Raw genomic sequence first — 20404 nt, 5'->3', positions numbered from 1 at the left:
TTTGCAAGGCACTGTATGACTACAATTCCAGACCCTAGTGTTCGGCCCTCTCGAGGAATAGTGGGACTCAAACATGTGGTGATGGCGGGTCATCTGCGGACATTCCCTTAACTCGAGGCAGCCTTTCATTTACCCAACTGGATGTTCTTTCGATAACTACAGTTCAGGCACATCTTTGTCCAACAGTTCCCCTCTAGGATCACACTGGAATCTAAACCTATTGAGAGACTGGTGATCTCTGGGGTGTTAGATAAACCTCTTTCTTCCCTTTACCTGCACCTGTCTATGGCTTATGCTGCCAAGGTGAGTAGGCTGTATTCTAGATGGCATGCCAACATCCCCGATTTGGATGATGATGAATGGGAGGATTGTATAGGCTCCTACGTCACCACATTGATCTCAGCTAAGGGTATATTCGTACAACCCAAGTTTCTTCCCAGGGTGTACTACACCCCTCAGCGCTTAGTGGCCATTTACTCATCTGTCTCTTCAGAATGCCCAAGATGCCAAAGCTTAGCGGCCTCTTTTTTTTATCCTACATGGTATGGTCTTGTGCATCCCTACAGTCATTGCAGGTAGTGTCTGATGTCAACTCAATCTGTGATTTGACTCTCAGATTGGACCCAAAAATTCTGCTATTTAATGTTTTTGAAGACTTTCCTCTGAATAGATTTGTTAAGCGGTTATAATTCATTTTTATGCTAGAAGAGAGATACTCCTGTGCTGGAAATCCTCTCAGCCTCCTTCAGTCACTTCCTGGTGGGCAGCCATGAACCAGATACTACATTTGTACAAACGTACCTACCTGAATCAGAAGTGCCCGAAGAAGTTGAATAAAGTCTGGTCTGCTTGGATAGACTCTTGGTGTACTGGGGTGGTTTGATGATACCAGCTTGTTACCATGGTCATTGTTGTGCGTTAACCATTCATTAATAGTTGGTATCCTTGCCTGCTAACTATCATAGTGCTGTTCTTATGTGCCCTCTCCCTGTCCACTTCTTCCCCCCCTCCTTTTCTATCTTTCCCATCCCTCCTTCATCCCCTATTCCTCCCCTTGTATTGACTTGGGGAGCAGTCCTGCCCCTTTTGCTCCCCCTCCCTCTTTTTTGAAGTAAGTTGCTTATTTCTGAAGGCTAGGTTCGGCACTTTCACTTCCATATTTTTTTTATGGCTGTGTCCATTATTAATTACTGATGTATACATTATGTACCAATGTGTTCTTGATTGTCTGCATTGCTATGCCTGTGCTCTTGTAACTTGTACCTCAATAAAAGATTTTTAAGTTAAAAAAATAACTTTTCAACCATTAAAGAAAAATATGTTTACAGTTTTCCCTACCAAAGGATTTAAAATTCTGTAAACCAACCTATTTACACACTGTACAGCTTGGCAGGTGACACATGGACTTCCCAAGTAAGCAAGTCATCTTCCTGCGTCACTTCTCCAATTCTAGGCAGTTCATTGAACAGCAAATTAATAATCATCCCCTCTGTTCAGTGAGCAAGGACCTAACCCATGAAGCTGGCAATTGGCAGAGTGATTTTCAACTATAATTTTAGCAGTTTGTGCAGAATTGTACTTTTTGCTAATATTTTATATTCAATGGTTTCCCCTTCAGCATGTTAATTACATTTTCAAATAAAACCTTTTCATTTCCATTACTTACCTTATTTTTGACCCAATGACATCACCCCTGCACTAAAGGCAGATTATGACTAGTGGAAGGGGGCAGAAGCTTCCTAGAAGCATCATTGCAACTTGCTTCACTACTACTCTTAACAATTTCTTAGCCCTAATGCAAACAGCAGGCTGCTTCTTTGCATTTGTGCAAATATCAATGTCTCGATGGTTGGATGCCAATCTGGAGGGTGGCTTGATTTGCATTCAGACTACCCTAGTTAACACACACCGGACCTCCGGCCCACCCGCCGCAGTTTTTAAGTCTGTATTTTGGCGTTAAATATTGGGGTTATGGCAGCAGATAGCTGTCATAACCTGGTATTTTCTTACAGGGCAGGCAGTCCTCTTTCACGTAAAAGTGGTCGCAGCGGTGGATTCGCCATGGGATCACTTATGGGTGGCGGGAGAGGTGTCTCTCCCCCCCCCCCTTCCTGGTTGTTTTCCCTGCTTACCAGAGCCGTTGGTAGCGGGGTAAACGACCCAGTTCATCCAAGTACCAGACAGGAAATCGAGTGAAGACAAGATGGCCCCCACTTGACTATGGCCTTGGAGGATCGGAGTGACGTCATACGTCGCTTCCTCCCAAAGGCTTTAAAAGGGCCCATTTTTTTTTCATGCTGTTTTTTGGACCCCAGATCTCACATTAAAGGGGACCTGTCCTGCTTATTTTTATCACAAGGAATGTTTACATTCCTTTTAAATCGGAATAAAAGTGATCACCATTTTTTTTTTTAAAAAAGGGACAGTGTAAAAATAAAAAGGTAAAATAAGAAAAAAAGAAAAATTTAAAGCGCCCCATCCCTGCGAGCTCACGCGCCGAAGCGAAAACATATACGAAAGTCGCGCCCACATATGTAAACTGTGTTCAAACCACATGTGAGGTATCGCCGCAATCGTTAGAGCGAGAGCAATAATTCTAGCACAAGACCTCCTCTGTAACTCTAAACTGGTAACCTGTAGAAATGTTTAAAGCTTCGCCTATGGAGATTTTTTAAGTACCAATGTTTGTCGCCATTCAACGAGCGTGCGCAATTTTGAAGCATGACAGGTTGGTTATCTATTTACTTGGCCTAACATTATCTTTCACATTATAGAAAACAAATTGGGATAACTTTACAGTTCTCTTATTTTATTTAAAAAATTGTATTTTATTTCCAAAAAAATTGTGTTTCTAAGACTGCTGTGCAAAAACAGTGCGACAAAGTATTGCAACGCTCTCCATTGTATTCTCTAGGGTCTCTGCTAAAAAAAAAAAAAAGATAATGTTTGGGGGTTCGAAGTAATTTTCAAGCATAAAAAAACTGATTTTTATCTTGTAAAAAAACAAGTGTCAGAAATAGGCCTGGTCCTTAAAGTGGAGTTCCACCCATTTTTAATAAATTGGATTACATAGATGTATGTAATCCCCTTTAAAACGACTTTTACCAATGGAAAGTAGTTTTTTTTTTTTTTTTGCTAGTAAATACCTTATTTTCTGCTTTATTTATCCTCTTCTCACTTCCGGGTCCGGTCGCGATTACGTCATTCGGCGATTCGCAGTGTGTGCTGGGATGTATATCAGGGCATGAAATCTAGCATTATTACACAGGAGATGAGCTGCACTACGTGCTCTGCCCCGTCTCCTCTCAGTGAGCTGTATGTATGTAGTGTATTGAGGCCGTGCTCCGCCCCGCCTCCTCTCAGTGAGCTCAGTGAGGATATAATGCTTTCAGTCCTCGTTCACTGAGAGGAGGCAGGGCGGAGCACGGCCTCAATACACTACATACATACAGCTCACTGAGAGGAGGCGGGCGGAGGCGGGGCAGAACACGCAGTACAGCTCATCTCCTGTGTAATAATGCGAGATGTCATGCCCTGAGATACATCCCAGCACACACTGCGAATCGCCGAATGACGTAATCGCCGACCGGACCCGGAAGTGAGAAGAGGATAAATAAAGCAGAAAATAAGGTATTTACTAGCAAAAAAACACAAAAAAACTTTCCATTGGTAAAAGTAGTTTTAAAGGGGATTACATACATCTAAAGTGACTAAAATGGGTGGAACCCCACTTTAAGTTGTTAAAAACGAAAATCCAATGAGAGGGGTGGGCCAGGGACAGAAAAGGCAGAGGATGATGGAAGTCTTACAACCAGGAATGGAGGTGGGCTGACGTGCTGCAGCTTCTAATGCTTAGTATGCAATGATATCTGTGTAAGCAATTTCAGTTCAGTAGTGGAGCCTGTACAACTGTGCAAGACTGGAGTTCAACTTTAAAATTGACATTAATACACAACACTCGGAAAATTGAAAACGCCTGTTAAGTGTTTTATTTCAAAGTTCAGGTCTCCTTGGTCAAGCACCTGCAACAGGTACTGTCTTACAAAATTCTACTCTTTTTTTTTTTTTTAGAGTAGGAATCAAAAAGTTTCAGGAGTAGAGAAATTCAAATATTCTTGTTTTAAATAAATTAAATATAAACACTTTGTCAAAAGTAGCATCAAAAATGACCTTGGTTGCATATATGTCTCTTGACATCAGAACGGCGCTTGTACAAAATGAACATTCACTCAATATGGTCTGCAACACCTTGCAGAGCAGACCCTGTTGCGCAGCAAAGGGTTTCATTAAAATCCAAGAGTCCCATGCAAAAGTCTTATAGTAAAAATATTCCAGTCTCTGTGAAAAAACTAAAGCCCTTTCTCATTCTCAGTAGGATCAGCTTTCAGGTGTCTGCACAGTGACAATTTATACTCTTAAATTGCTGTGCAAAGATTTTGGTCCATTTCTGCAATAAAAATGAACATAACAAGTGTCCCTGATATATGTGCATCATGACTAGAGGTGAGGTACAGAAGGTCCCTGATGTCCCAGTATAGGACTAAAATGGATGTGTAGGATCTTTTGTGTGCTTGCCTCTGTATTACACATGTTAAAGTCTGCGGTTTTCAGGAGGGAATAATAAGCAATAAGGACAAAGGCCTAGATATAAAGTAGGTGTGAGTGCCATTCGGTTCATCAGGCTGAGAGGAAGTGATGAAAACATAACATGAAGGTGAGCTTTGGACCACGGTAGTAATGTGATGGGGTTGTCCTTATAATCCTATAGGGCAGTGATGGCGAACCTTGGCACCCCAGATGTTTTGGAACTACATTTCCCATGATGCGAATGCACTCTGCAGTGTAGTTGAGCATCTTGGGAAATGTAGTTCCAAAACATCTGGGGTGCCAAGGTTCGCCATCACTGCTAGAGGGGGACCAAACAGGAAATGTATCACTGCTAACTTAGCCCTTAATGACTATACTCCGGGGAATAAGCTTGGTAAAAAGTACAGAATTTATTTGGAGTGGTTTGGGACTGTTGCCTACACAGGCTGAGTCTCAGCCAAGAATTGGATTTGCCATTATTCTGCCTGTGTATGGGACAGTCTCCACCTTTCAAGGTATCTACTTGATATTGAATGACTAGGGTGGAAGATGCCCTGCAACAAAGGAGAGAGTGAAGGTCAACTTTAGTAACTGTTGGGTTATACTAGTGCCTATAGTTAAATTGGACACTGGCAAATAACAAAAATATAGGCCAACCATTTGGACGTCCAAATGGTTGGCAACTGAGGGGTGGGCAACAGAGCAGCAAACCGATGGAATACAAAAGAACTGGCCAGTGCCTGCAGCTCAAAGCTCCACCTTAGGGACCTTATGCCCAAAGCTGGTCTCAGATGGGGCCTGAACATCCACCTGGCCGAACTTAGACAATGTGTGAACAGAAATCAGGTGGTATCCTAAGATTTTTTGGTAGGAATTTTTCCAGCACAGGTTAAGAAAGATGTCCATTCTAGGACCCCTGGGAGTAGGGAGGGGCTACAGCTTGGGCTGGCCTAGAGTTCCTTTTTCCAGTGTATCCTGTAGGAGGCAGTATAGCCAAACTGTCAAGGACTTTGTGTCCCTCCATGGATGAAAACAAAAATAAATTTGTGGGTTCAGTTATACTTTAAGTGAACCTGCAAACCCGAATACTGCTACTTGATAGGAAAAGAGGAGGAGGGGTGTGTGTGTGGGGGGGGGGGGGGGGGGGAGTCAGCTATGCAAAGCATAGACTGGTGCAGGTGGCCTCCTTAATAGGCTATCTACACCAGCCCTAAGGCAGGATCTAGCTCAATTGACTGAGTAATAATGATACATACAATGAAATGGTGTACAGCAGGATAGATAATAAGTGCAGCTGACTAAAACTGACAACACAGTATATAATCTGATTGTACAACCTCATTCAGCTGTACCAAAACTATATAATATAAAGGAGAAATGGTGGTAGACCTAAAGCAGGTTGTACAATCAGATTGTAGTGTATGTTCAGCCTAATGCTGGAATTGATAGAAGTATAGATCACGGATATCCTTCTAGGGCAGGGTATAGTACTCATCCATAAAGAGATCAGTAGAGAATTGATATATCATCGTGTGGACTGACTCACCTTTATGGGTTAGTAAGATGTTTTTGTAAACCAGAAATAGTTAATAGTGAACACTTTGAAAGAGGCAAATACTCATGAAAATGAGGATGATTGATAAAGAAATGGGAAGTAAAGGCTTTTTTTTTTCCTACTGAAGTTATGTGATTGGTGTCCATTTAGTAAGGAAGATGGGTATATGAAAGAAAGTAGAATGCAACTGAAGCATATTCCATTGTTAATAAGTATTCATATTAATAAAATGTGTAAAAACCAATAAAGTAGTAAGATGGGGGTCTAGTGTTCTCTGCCTAGTGTTTCAACATGCCAACTTAGCCCGAAGAGAGATGCAATATGATAAACAGCAGTAGTCAGTAAGCTGACCAGCGCTGATTATGTGCACTTTCAGGATCGGCAGATTTACTTTTTTGGTCTTTAGGAATTCCCAAGCCTTCCTCCCTCATGGGATAATTGCCTGGCATGCCACCCACAAGTGTAGGTATCTCCAGTGAGTTGTGAGTGGGTTGCGCCCTTTTTGGGAAACACTTGCCCATTGCTAAGTGCTTACAAACTGATATCAACCAAGAAAATAGGGGCGATGGTGACGTGTTTCCCAGTGCTAAACCTTTCATCCAATTTCCAAATTGCTGCATTTGTAAATTTCAAAAGCCAGTTTAAAGGAATAGTAGTGATAAGAAAAAAAGCACTTGTGGGTTTAACTAATCCATTTTTTTAAATTCTCCTTAGTGATTGTCTTTTTTTTTTTAAACAACATACATGTTATACTTACCTGCTCTGTTCAGTTGGTTTTGCACAGAGTGGCCCTGATTCTCCTATTCTCGGGTCCCTCTTCGGTGCTCCTGGCCCCTCCCTCCTGTTGAGTGCCCCCATAGCAAACAGCTTGCCATGCTATAAGGCAGTGATGGCGAACCTTGGCACCCCAGATGTTTTGGAACTACATTTCCCATGATGCTCATGCACTCTGCAGTGTAATTGAGCATCATGGGAAATGTGGTTCGAAAACATCTGGGGTGCCAAGGTTCGCCATCACTGCTATAAGGGCACCCAAGCAGAGTCACAGCTCCCTGCGCCTATTCAGACATGGAGCCAGGACCCGTCCCCTCTCTCCTGATGGGCTGACTGACTTTGACTGACAGCAGCAGGAGCTAATCGTGCCATGCTGCTGTCTAAGCCATTGAGTAGGGAAGTCCCAAGCAGCAAAAACACTCCTGCAACATTCTGGATGGAGATGGGCTCAGGTAAGTATTAGGGAGGCTGCTGCACACAGAAGGTTTTTTTTATCTTAATGCATTGAATGCATTAAGATAAAAAAAAATCTTCTGCCTTTACAACTACTTTAAAGATTTCTAGAGCTCTGCCAACTCAGGGACCTAACAATGGCAAGACACATGTACACCTAACATCACTGTAATGTCTGTCGCCAACAAGGGAAAAAGCTCAGATTGTTTAAGAAATTTTCTGACAATACCAGCTTTTCTGTCTTTGAGGAATCATGTGGCAATACCCAATGTGCAGCTAATAACACTGCTTTAAATGATGCTAAACAAATGTGGTATACTGCAATTGCTAAATGTATAAGGTCAAATGTCTCCCTTAGAGTCAACTCTATCAAATAACAACATTAAGGAAAGCAATGTAAAAGATCTCAAACACAAAGTCTTCCGTTAACTATGATCACACAGGGCCATGTGAGGATACCCATCATGTATGGACAGTAAATGAAGTGAGGGGTAATTCCTGAGCTGTAGAGTTCGAAAAAATATCCATGTCTGAAAAGTCAGTTCAGACTCCTCTCCTCCAAGTAAATTTCACAGTCCAGTTCGTAAATCCAGAAGCAGGCACAGAGATGAGGACTGGTCCTAGAACTATCTCTCTTCTGGTATGAAATGTTGAACATCACGCATTATTCATATTAATGCTGATCAAGCTGTTATGGACTAACCATAATTCAGTCTAGGAGCATCTTCAAGTTCTCCATATTTTACCGTACCTCAGAGGTCTGCCATATTGTAGAAAAGTTTGGCACTAGTGGAGTACATGGTCTATATCATACTTTTCACAGAACTTGTTAGTAAAAGGGATACAGGTCAAGTATTCAATCCAAGTCCAGTTAATCGGATATACATAAAGCCAGATGACCAAAGAGGCAAAGAGACCAATAAAAACGACCAAGGATATGATGATCATGACTCTCTTGCGATATTTGTCAGCTGTGCCGAAAATAATGTATGGAAGGAAGGCGAAGGATAGAAGTAGACCACTGATGAAGCCAAAAATGTGAGCTATGTTGTCAATCCATGGGAGCAGTCCAAACAGGAATAGAAAGAAGACTATACCAAGAAGCTTAAAGAAGGCTTTCCATGGTTTGGCCAGTATCTGCCAGCTCTGAAAGAGCTCAACAAAAAGGCATGCCAAGAGACCAAACTGAGATCCAGCAGGACCAACCTGCAGATAAGGAGAGAAAATGGAAAAATGTTAAAAAGAGAATGTAAAGGATTGCAGTAAAATTTTAGGCAGAATTCAAGGCAAACACATTTTACATACTGATGTCTTTGTAACAGTTATATAACCAAACTTGTCTGTCTGAAGTTTCACCTTAAAGCAGACCTATATTCTAATTAAAATCAAAGGCACAAGCCAAAAATTCACAGCTAATGCCTGGATGTGTTTCGAACTAGCAGGTGCCCAATTATAAAGCCTTAATATTAAGCATCTGGTGAAAAACCCATCAAGGCGTTTGCAGTGTACATGTGGATTTGTACCATTCATCTTAAAGCCTAAGTGAAGCCAAAAACACAAATGGAAAAACCAGCACAAGAGACATAACTTACAGTTTGAGGTGTCCCTTGTGTTGAGTCTTCCTCTTTTTTAGTAGGAATCCTCCTCGGTCCTGTAGCCCTCTACCCCCACCATAATATTTTTGTGTGGCAGTGGTCAATATAACAAAGCAACGTCAGGAGCTCTCACCAAGAGAGCTTGACTATGCTTGCCCTTTCCTGCCATATCCGCCATTCGTAAATGCTGTAGTACAGCTTCTATGAATTAACCAGGATCTATGACTGGACGGATGATTATTAGCTCTGCCCCTTCCATTCAGGGATCCTGAGAGCGTTGCCTGATCAGAACCGCTCAGGATTCGGGCAGAGCAGGGGCACTGAATGCTGCTGTAGTTATCTGCTCTGCAAGATCTCTACAAGTGCCTGTGCTCAATACTTATCACAAGTTTTATTTTTTTTGTTAAATTGACTCACTTGAAAGTGATATTAAAGCTTCAGCTTTAAAAAAAAATACTACTCTGTGCACTGGTTTTTCAGAGCAGGATAGATCCTCTTCTTTGGTCCCCCACTGGTACGCCTGGTTCCTCCCACTTGACCAGTTCCCCCAATAGCATGCCACTTGCTATGCAGGCACTGGTACATGCTCGCTACCAAGCCCAACTTTATGCGTCCATGGACACAGAGCTGTGTTCCAGCCCTATCCCCTGCTCTCTCCTCATTGGCTGTGATGGACAGCAGTGGGAGCCAATGGCTCCTGCTGCTGTGTCAGCCAATGGCGAGAGAGAGACCTGGGACAGCCGAGCTCTGGTGCACATTGCTGTATAGAGATGGGGCCCTGGGTGAATATTGGGGGGAGCAACACAACAAAATAGAACAGAATGCATGAAGGTAAAAAACCTTCAGCATTTACAACCAATTTAAGGCTAGGTTCACACTGCTGTGATACGATTTTGATCTGAGTTGCAGTGAGATTATGTAGTGCTACTTGGATGCAACTTGGATAAGGTTTGCATACTCTTTTGGGCCAAAATCGCACCAAAGTAGTACAGGAACATTTTCCAATATTGTTCGGTGCTGAGTTGCAATGATGTGAATGGCCACCACTGAAATCAATGTGATTTCCCTTGTCATGAGATTCTGTGCAACTCAAGTTGCATGTGAAATTACTAGTTTAAACCAGGCCTAAGAGCCTTTAACACAAAAGAACAGTTGTACTTTCAAGCCACATTTAAATGGCTTTCAAATTTTCCGAACTCTGGGGACCTGAAGACCGATGAAGAGCCGGCCCGGGTGAGGACAACGCTGGATCCCTACATAGGCAAGTATCCTTTTATTAAATTTAGCAGCTACAGTATTTGTAGCTTCTGACTTCATTTGTTTAAAAAATAAAATTACTGACACTCCTCTAACCACAAAAGAAATAAAGTACAAATTAAACTGCAAACAACTGGAATGAATCAGCTTTGCATAACACCCTGATGTGATTTTTCTTTTACTACACCAGGTCATCAAAGTAGAAATTGCTGCATTGTTATTAAGCAGAGACAAAGTCACAGCAGGAAGAATATTATAAGAAAATAACTGACACTCTGAATAGAGACCAATGTGAACATTCACGGCTGGGGAAAGTGTAATGACCCAGTGAGAGTGCCTGACCACATATATTAATGACAGACTAGACAGATAATCTCAGTTTAATCGTGTAAAAGCTGGAAAGTCAGAGACATGAGAGGGAGAAGCACATGCCAGGGAAAAGACACGGGTGGGTGGGTGGCACAGAGACACTTTAATCCAGTATGGTGCAAGAGTAAAGATACCGAAAGATCTTAAAGAGACCAGACATCAAGGTTATGTTTATGACAAGTCTTCAAAAGGGAAGGAGAACAACAACCTTCTACTAATAAGGATGGTGGGGTAGGGGCAAAATCAGATGTATCCCACTATGGATGGTGGATGGCAAGAGATCAAACTATCCTTGCTTGAACTCTACAATGTCAGTATTTAATTCCCTCCAGCTTGGTCCACATGTACATGTGATAAAGGGACCGTTCCCGTTTCTATATGCTGAAAAATCTAAAGTGCCTGCAGTCATTAGGGAAAGCGGATTTACCCAATGGTAACGTCTGTTCCTCCAAAAAAGCCACTGCCTGTAATATTTCCCCATGCCTCCTGCACAGACACACATGCTGGCACCCACAGCACTAGCATATGCCTCCTCCACAGGCACAAACATGCTGTTGCCCTCAGCACTCCCCCACAGACACAAACATACTAGTGCCCGCCCCCATCCACACAAACATGCTGGTATCTGCAGCAATTCCCCCACCACTTCCCAGTGGACACAACATGCTGGTGCCTGCAGCTTCCCCCCCCCCCCCCCCAAGGACACAAACATACTAGTGCCCGCAGCAATTCCCCCATTCACACAAACACGCTGGTACCCGCAGCAATTCCCCATCCCTCCCCCCTAGACACAAGCATGCTGGTGCCCGCAGCACTCCCCCATAGACACAATATGCTGGTGCCTGCAGCACTCCCCCACCCCTCAGGCACGAACAAGCAATACCCCCATCCTTCCTCCATAGACACAAACATGCTGGTGCCTGCAAAATTACAGAATAGGCACAAACTGGTTTCCCCCTTCCCCTCTCACCCCCCCCCCCCCCCCCCCAGCAGATGGTGGACTGTCCCACTGAGTTATCCGGTCCAATGGCTATGGACCCTGCTATGGTCGTGATGTCAGCATCCAAGACCACTGGAGCGTGGGGGAGAAGAGGCTGTGGGGAGGAGCAGGTAAGTACATTTTCTGGGTGCGCAGCCCCACTGCAAGGGATATCTTTTAGTTGCCTAAAATTGGGCTTTAAACTCTACATGACCTAAGTGTCACAAGAGAAGCTTGGGTTAGCTGCAGCAGTTGCTGCAAATATAGATCTATTTACAATGAGACTGTCATTTGCTAGAGCTACATAAAGGAAAGAGCAGGTAAGACTGTGCCAGCTGGTCAGTAGAGATGGAAGGTATTCACACTGACTCACCTCCGCCCTGTAAGGTAGGAATAAGGCACTGGCTAAGTTCCCCGAGATGCCACTCAGGATGTAAATGATGGAAATACGAAGCCAGCCTGCCAGCTTCTCTAAGTCACGCAGAACTGTCATCTGGAAAATCACTGAAACCAAGCAATGAATTACCCTAAAAATAAAAAAAAAGAAGACATCAGACTAAATCAGACTACAACCATTGATCAATATTACTCAAGAGATTTCAATTTTAATGCTGGCTATACAGAATAGAAAACAGGTCTGGAAAAAAAAAAAAACAAAAAAAAACACAACATTTTGGGTCTTTGGTTCTTGAGATAAACTCCCTATTCACATTTCAGTGCAGCTAAAGCATACCTTTCTTTTTTTTTTTCTAAAATACCTATTACTAGCTGTAGTACAGAGGCAACCAAAATGGGGAGAAGAAAAAAAAAAAAAAAAAAAAAAAGTGACTACACTGGAAACAAACCCATTACTCTTCTAAAGTACTGCAACAACTAAAGAAATTCTCTATCCATACTACCAAAGTTATGGATTTTTAAAGTGAGCCTTAGCCCAAACTTTTTTCCTATTCAATGTATTTTATAACAAGTAAACAGCGTTACAATACAGCTTGTTGTAAAGACAATGAAAAATACATGCGATAAACATGAGGCTTTTCAGTTCGGAAGCTTAGGCATACTTAAGAGGATACCATACAAAAGCATGGTTGGGAGGGGATTGTTGAAAGAGCATGAAAAGGGAGAATGGGGTCAAAAATAAAATTTATATTCTTATGCATTTTGTTTATTGGTTGCAAGAATTTTAATAAAGAAAAATTGGCGTAAAAAGTCCTAAGTGTAAGATATTAACTGAAGTAGGTCTGAGGACTATTTGGTGGGTAGGTCCATGAGGGGGGAAGGGGAGTAGCTAGGGCTGTATTAAAATATAGACCAATAAGGCCTTGGGGGTAAGGACAGTAGAGAGAGGAGGGCTGGGAGCAGCATAGATGTATAAAATGGGAGCACTCCCTTTGAGGGAGAGGCCTAGGTCAAATCCAACTGCGAGATAACGGGTGTGCCAGGGATGCCAGATGATGAAATGGTTACTTATTGTGTCCAATCATTCTGGCTTCCATCTTTTCATGGGGTTGGACAATTAATCTTTGACTTTTGTTTCGGTCAAGGAAAGGGGAAGCGATTTCCAGGCTTTGGCAATCGTTTGCTTGGCTGCGGTCTTGGAAAGATCTGGAGGTTTGAGAGTGCATGTTGGGCTTAAAAGGAGAGAAGTCCGATAGTTCAGAGACCATCTGGAATATTTCCTCACAGCAATGCCCAATTTTCTTTCCCCATAGAGAAGGGATAGAGTTAGAACCTCAGTCCGGTCATTAATCCCATGTTCCTGTTGGGTAGACTTATTCTACTTCTTATACTGGTGACACAGAAATAAGGTTAAAACCTCAGATTTTCGCTCCGAAAAAGTGAAAGGTTTCAGCTGAATGCTAGATTCTCTCTGATCATTTAGATAATACACAGTGTAAACGTTTTCCGCCTCTAAAATCGATTCATTAAATACCTACCCCGCATGAAGGAACAGTGACAGCCACAACCTGTAAAACTGATCTGGCACTTCGGGATTCAGAAATGGAAGCAAGCCACAAACTTCATCTAAACAGTGGACCTGTGAAAAGATTAATTGACAGCAGTGTATCATGAAGACAAGTGCTTCTCAAACATCTCTGAACAGGGATGGAGTGTAAATACAAGGTCCTTATGGTCTGGCAATAAAGTGACAATAACTGGCACATTTGCTTCAAAATTATAATAGGTTCAAATAAAACAAAAATAACTACAAAGCGATTAGCAAAGAAACAAAACAGCAAATGTGCGGGATCGTTATTCAAAATAGACTCATGAAAAATATTAAACACTCACATCTAAGAAGCCCATGATCCAGAGAGCAGGGAGGATGACAGCCAAGAGCTTTGAGAAAGAGGGCATTGCCCTGGAAATGTGTTGCCGCCTCTCCTCCACCCCTTCCATGTAGCGTTGCCAGTGTGGTGCACAAGATGCGGCCATAGATGCTGCTGGTCTTTCATCACCTGTGGCAGGTCCAGTACATGAGGACAGAGATTAACAAGGACATACTGTGAAGTGATTGATATACACTGGACCTCTGGCTGTCATCCTCTTGCTCTCAGCGTCATGAGTTGAACACAGGTTTCTTCCATGGGAGTGTTACTATTTGTCATTAAAGAGTCTATTTTGGATGCCGATTCCGCGCTCTTGCTGTTCTGTTTCTTTGCATGTTACACCAGATTGCTCCCAGGATCCATGATCAGAAGCTGCATCATCCATCCCTTTCCTCTCCTTTTAACTTATGCCTTTTTGGGCAAATAGAGGATTAATAATTTTGTCGTGTGTATGTAATTTTAGGGCTAGTGGTGTGTAGGAGCCCTGAGTCATTATTGTACAGTTGGTCTGCATAATATTGTTTATCTTGCATAGTGATGAGCACTGACCTGTGAACAAAGTGTTGCCTCTTCATGAAAATATCCATGCATGAAATTACAATACTCCCGTGTTGTTATTTCACAACTATAAGAAAAAGGAAATTAATTTGTAACACTTCAGCACACTTACAACCATAAATAATCCTTCAATATCCTAACATACACTAATTGCCCTGCCAATACGGAGGAGAGAATGCAATGTAAAACATTTTGGTGCAACTTAGTGCCAGTTTCACCACACAAGGTGCAGAAACAGAGGAAAGAACCAAGGGTAACCAGTGTTTGTGCATGTCAGACCCCATGTAGCACTGTGGTTCTTTACTAAAGGAAGCGGACCTATTGCATGCGGAAATAAAAAAAAAAAGTTTTCTTAACCACTTATATAGTGGGTATAGAAAATCACCTCCTTTAAAATAATCACATTTTGTTGCTTTGCAGCCTAAAGTGAAGAAAGACACAGTTTGTGTTTTATTTAGCTGTATTTAAAATTACATCACATACATACATACAACATCCAAGTGAAAGATAGAATACCATATCAAAAAAAAAAAAAAAAAACCTTCAAAAACAGAATCATTGAGTTGGAAAGGATCACCCCCTTGTGTCAGTATTTTGTTGAACCACCTTTTGCTTTAATTAGTCTGTTGGGATAGGTCTCTACTAACTTAAGGTCTAAAATAAGGTCTGCAGGCATCGACCACAAGGTTTGCTCTTGGATACGGAACTGGTTAAAAGGGCGTGTACAAAGGGTGATAATAAACAGCGCATACTCAGACTGGTCTAGGGTTGTAAGTGGGGTCCCCCAAGGCTCAGTCCTGGGACCAACCTTGTTCAATTTATTCATAAACAGAATGGAGGACGGGATCATTAGCTCGATATCAGTTTTTGCAGATGACACAAAATCGGCTGGGCAATAACTGCACAACATTGAGGCAGAAATCTTACAGAATGACCTGAAAAAAATACCAGAGTGGGCAACTACATGGCAAATGAGGTTTAATGTGGAGAAGTGTAAGGTTTTGCACTTGGGGACTAAAAACATAAAAGCACAATACACTTTAGGGGGGGCACCTTTGGGGGGAATCGAAAATGGAGAAAGATCTGGGAGTCTTAGTAGAGGATAGACTAGGCAATAGCATGCAATGTCAAGCTGCAGCTGCCAAACCTGGCAGAATATTAGCATGCATAAAGAAAGGGAAGTATTCCAGAGATATATAAATCCTACCACTTTATAAAACTCTGGTCCGACCGCATCTGGAGTATTCTGTCCAGTTCTGGTCGCCAATCCTCAGGAGGGATGTGTTGGAGCTGGAGAGAGTTCAGAGTAGGGCAACTAAACTAATTAGGGGATTGGAGGACCTCAATTGTGAAGAGCGTTTACAATCACTTGATTTATTCTCCCTGGAGAAGAGATGCCTGAGAGGGGACATGATAGCAATTTACAAATACCTCAATGGTAATCTCAGCATAGAAAAAAAAACTATTCAGTCGCAAGGATTTCATGAGGACGCAAGGACATACAATGCGATTAGAGGAGAAGCGTTTTAACCTCAGGCAACGCAGGGGGGTCTTTACTGTTAGGGCTACAAGATTGTGGAATTCTCTACCACAAGAGGTAGTTTCTGAGGGAAGTATGGCTACTTTCAAAAGACTCTTGGACATACATCTCAAGGATCAGAACATTAAGGGGTATGAGAAATGATTACGGCCACACACACCTACACAGGTTGAACTGAATGGACTTTATTCAACCTCAACTACTATGTAACTTTGCACATCTAGGACTATGCAATATTTGTCCATTCTTTTTCGCAGAATTGCTCAAGTTCAGTTAAATTTGATGATGGCTTATGGACTGCTAATTCTTTCCACAGATTTTCACTGGGCTCTGACCAGGCCATGCAAGGACATTCACCCTTTTCTCCTTCAACCACTGTGTGGTCATTTTTGCTGTGTGTTTTGCTTTATTGTCATGTTGGAAGGCAAAACTTATTCTCATTAACATATTTCTGGCAGAGGGCGCATATTTTCCTCAAGAATTTGACAGTATATTGCCCCACCCATTTTTCCTTCTATCCTGACAAGTGCTCCAGTCCCTGCTGCAGAGAAACAGCCCCATAACAGGATATTACCACCTCTATGCTTTACTTTAGGAATGGTGTTATTTGCATGGTGAGCTTTAGTAGATTTCCACCAGGCATATAATTTGGTGTTGAGGCTAAATAAAAAATTTGGTCTCATGTGACCAGAACATTTGATTCCATGTGGCTTCAGAATCTTAAAGGTTCGTTTTGGCAAAGTCCAGTCTTGACTGCATGTGGCCTTTTCTGAGGAGTGGCTTTTTTTCTTGCAACCCTCCCATACAAGCCACATTTGTTGAGATTTAGTGATTGTGGTCACATGCACATACAGCAACTGCCTCAGAGTTGCTGTATGCCTTTTGGTAGCTTCTCTGACCTATCTCCTCCGGGCTCTTTCATCCAGTTTGGAGCGATTCAGGGAGGGTCAGTGTTGTCCCAAATACCTTTCCAAGTCCTAATAGACTTCACGTTGCTCCTAGGCAATGATAAAGCATTTGCTTTTTTTTATCCATCTTCTGACTTGTGCCTGTCTACAACTTTACCCTGGAGATCCCGGTGACAGCACCTTGCCACTTATAGTTGACTGTTTGCTTCAGTTGCACTATCAGGGACTGAAAATGGTAAATAGATATGAAAAAATGTCACACTTTAAAATTGTGCATTGCTGTGCAATGGTGGCAAAATACATAAATTTTATTATCCATATGCAACGCTTTATTTACAGGTTACCACTTTAGGTTTACACAGAAGGTCTCGTGCTATAATGTACTATAATATACTGCCCTCGATCTGATGTTCGCGGTAATACCTCATATGTGTGGTGCGATTGCCGTTTGTGCATGTGTGGGACAGACATGTGAATTGCCTAGACGCATAAGCACGGGGAGTTGGCAAGACGCTTTAAAAAAAAAAATGTTTTTATTCAGTTTTACACTGTCCCTTTACATTATTTGATCACTTTAATATTATCAAAAGCTCAACCGGCATGCCACGGGATCATGGTAGAGAAAGGCTGTCGGATGAGAACAAGCTCCCGATCCCCAGCTGAACTGTACATCAGCACTGGGGAGGGAGCGTGGTCAGACTCAGCAAAGTGAAAGTAAAGGGAGGGGGGGGGGGGTGTGCTGTGCTCTCTGCCTCCCTCTACAGTGCAATACCCGACTGTGTGAAGGAAGGTGCTGTACTAGAACTTTTTAAAAGGCTTTACACATGTTTGTGTTTACGCGTGTCCGTATCTGTGTGCGTAAATGTATGTGCATGTCAATGTTCCCTCTAATTTTTTACTGTGCTGAGCAAATAAAAAAATTTCTGAGTTAAAAATTTGCAGAGTGCCACAGCATTGCCCCCAATCAATTGCAGAGTGCCACAGCATTGCCCCCAATCAATTGCAGAGTGCCACAGCATTGCCCCCAATAAATTGCAGAGTGCCACAATAATGCCTCCAATAAATTGCAGAGTGCCACAGCATTGCCCCCAATAAATTGCAGAGTGCCACAATAATGCCTCCAATAAATTGCAGAGTGCCACAGCAATGCCCCCAATAAATTGCAGAGTGCCACAGCATTGCCCCCAATAAATTGCAGAGTGCCACAATAATGCCTCCAATAAATTGCAGAGTGCCACAGCATTGCCCCCAATAAATTGCAGAGTGCCACAATAATGCCTCCAATAAATTGCAGAGTGCCACAGCAATGCCTCCAATAAATTGCAGAGTGCCACAGCAATGCCTCCAATAAATTGCAGAGTGCCACAGCAATGCCCCCAATAAATTGCAGAGTGCCACAGCATTGCCCCCAATAAATTGCAGAGTGCCACAGCATTGCCCCCAATAAATTGCAGAGTGCCACAGCATTGCCTCCAATAAATTGCAGAGTGCCACAGCAATGCCTCCAATAAATTGCAGAGTGCCACAGCATTGCCTCCAATAAATTGCAGAGTGCCACAGCATTGCCCCCAATAAATTGCAGAGTGCCACAGCATTGCCTCCAATAAATTGCAGAGTGCCACAGCAATGCCTCCAATAAATTGCAGAGTGCCACAGCAATGCCTCCAATAAATTGCAGAGTGCCACAGCATTGCCCCCAATAAATTGCAGAGTGCCACAGCAATGTCCCCAATAAATGCAGAGTACCCACAGTATTGCCCCCAATAAACTGCAGAGTGCCACAGCATTGCCCCCAATAAACTGCAGAGTGCCACAGCATTGCCCCCAATAAATTGCAGAGTGCCACAGCATTGCCCCCAATAAATTGCAGAGTGCCACAGCAATGCCCCCAATAAATGCATAGTGCCCACAGCATTGCCCCCAATAAATTGCAGAGTGCCACAGCAATGCCCCCAATAAATGCAGAGTGCCCACAGCATTGCCCCCAATAAATTGCAGAGTGCCACAGCAATGCCCCCAATAAATGCAGAGTGCCCACAGCATTGCCCCCAATAAATTGCAGAGTGCCACAGCAATGCCCCCAATAAATGCAGAGTGCCCACAGCATTGCCCCTAATCAATTCAGAGATGCCAGCTTCTCTCCTGCGTGAACATGCTGGTGGAGCAGGAAGTCAGCATTGCGGCCCGGGTAAGGGATGTGCTGCATTCCGAGCAAGTGAACAGCTTCCCTCCTGAGTGGATCTTCTGGTGTTTGACCAGCCGTGACATGGCCCCCCCCTCCGCGACCCCGTGCACTTACCTCACGGATGGTCACTCTTCAGTCCCCGGCTTCCCGCGTCTCCGTCCTCCCGAGTCTCGGCGCCTCCTCCTTGGCCAATGGCATGAAGTTGGCCTTTCGGCCAATCAGGAAGCGGGAGGACCCGCTCCCTGATTGGCCAGGAGGAGGATCCGTATGACAATAGCGAATTTTCATTCGCTATTGTCACACAATGGGCGTGCTCTGGGGGGCGCACGCTCTGCTCCCTGGCCGTCCCGTCTGCGCCATCTTAATAGGTGCTTGCGCGGGACTGTAATTTACACTGCGCGTCCGCGCACGCGCGCACCTTAAAAGGGAACATTGGTGCATGTGTGTTTATAGGTTACCTTTAATTCTGACCCCCTATTCCTGTACTATCAGAACTGGGCTTTTAGGGCTTGTTCATAGTGGCAGCAAGGACCTTTCAAAACGTTTTGCACACGTTTTGCGACACACATGATCCAAGCCTTTGACAGGGGTGCCTCAAGGCTGAAAATACTTTTCAAGGGCGTCCCGACTGGAAAAAGGTTGAGAAACACTGCTCTAGACCATAGAGCCTGTGGTCTAGGAAACCGTTTTGGAGACCGCTCCTGTCTCCGATCGGCTCTCTAAGGTCTGCAGGCTGAATCACCGGGACAGGAGAGCAATAAAAAGGGGAGGGGGTAAAATAGTTTCCCCCCCATGCTTTTTGTAAAAACAATCTGGCGGCTAACTAGCTGCATGGATTGCCTTTACAAGAAGGCTGGCTGAGTGGTTGAGTGGTTATACAGGATGATGCCTGCAGTTACAGGCATCATCCTGTATAACCACTCAAAGTCCAATGATGTACTGGTAAATTGCTGGTCGTCAAGTAGGTAAAGTGTAAACCTTAAGATTGAACCTTTACTTGGTCCCTTTATTAACCAATTGCCAACCGCACTATAGCAAGATGACAGCTACAGCGCAGGCGGCCAGTCCCCGGAGGGTGTCATATTATGTCCTCCTCTAATCGCGCCCTCAAGGTGCTGTGCACCCAGTGCACTCTGTGATTGCTGTGTCTTTTTTGGACCTGCAAGGTAAAGGCATAATGTGCTAGTATGCATCACATACTGCACATTATGTGAAATTTACCTGAAAATGAAGCCCTCCAGCGATGTGATATAATCGCTGAAGGCAGCGTCCATCTTCTCCTGGTCTTCCTTCCTAAATACATGAGTGTTACCACTG

The 20404-nt window shown here is 43.3% G+C and overlaps 1 protein-coding gene across 1 annotated transcript in view; it reads right to left on the bottom strand.

Annotated features, from left to right (window-relative positions):
• Positions 1-7794: 7794 nt before the first annotated feature.
• Positions 7795-20404, bottom strand: part of RHBDF2 (rhomboid 5 homolog 2) — a 217671-nt gene continuing 205061 nt past the window's right edge. Inside the window, exons 16-19 of the mRNA XM_082271201.1 lie at positions 14446-14521; positions 13504-13604; positions 11943-12096; positions 7795-8575 (exon numbers count right to left, since the gene is read on the bottom strand). Of these exons, the coding sequence (XP_082127327.1) occupies positions 8156-8575; positions 11943-12096; positions 13504-13604; positions 14446-14521 (751 nt within the window). The 3' untranslated portion in view covers positions 7795-8155. The remainder of the gene's footprint in view (positions 8576-11942; positions 12097-13503; positions 13605-14445; positions 14522-20404) is intronic.

This window comes from Pelophylax lessonae (assembly GCF_965119305.1).
Source record: "Pelophylax lessonae genome assembly, chromosome: 11".
NCBI lineage: Eukaryota > Metazoa > Chordata > Amphibia > Anura > Ranidae > Pelophylax > Pelophylax lessonae.
This window is presented reverse-complemented; position numbering and strand designations above follow the sequence as displayed.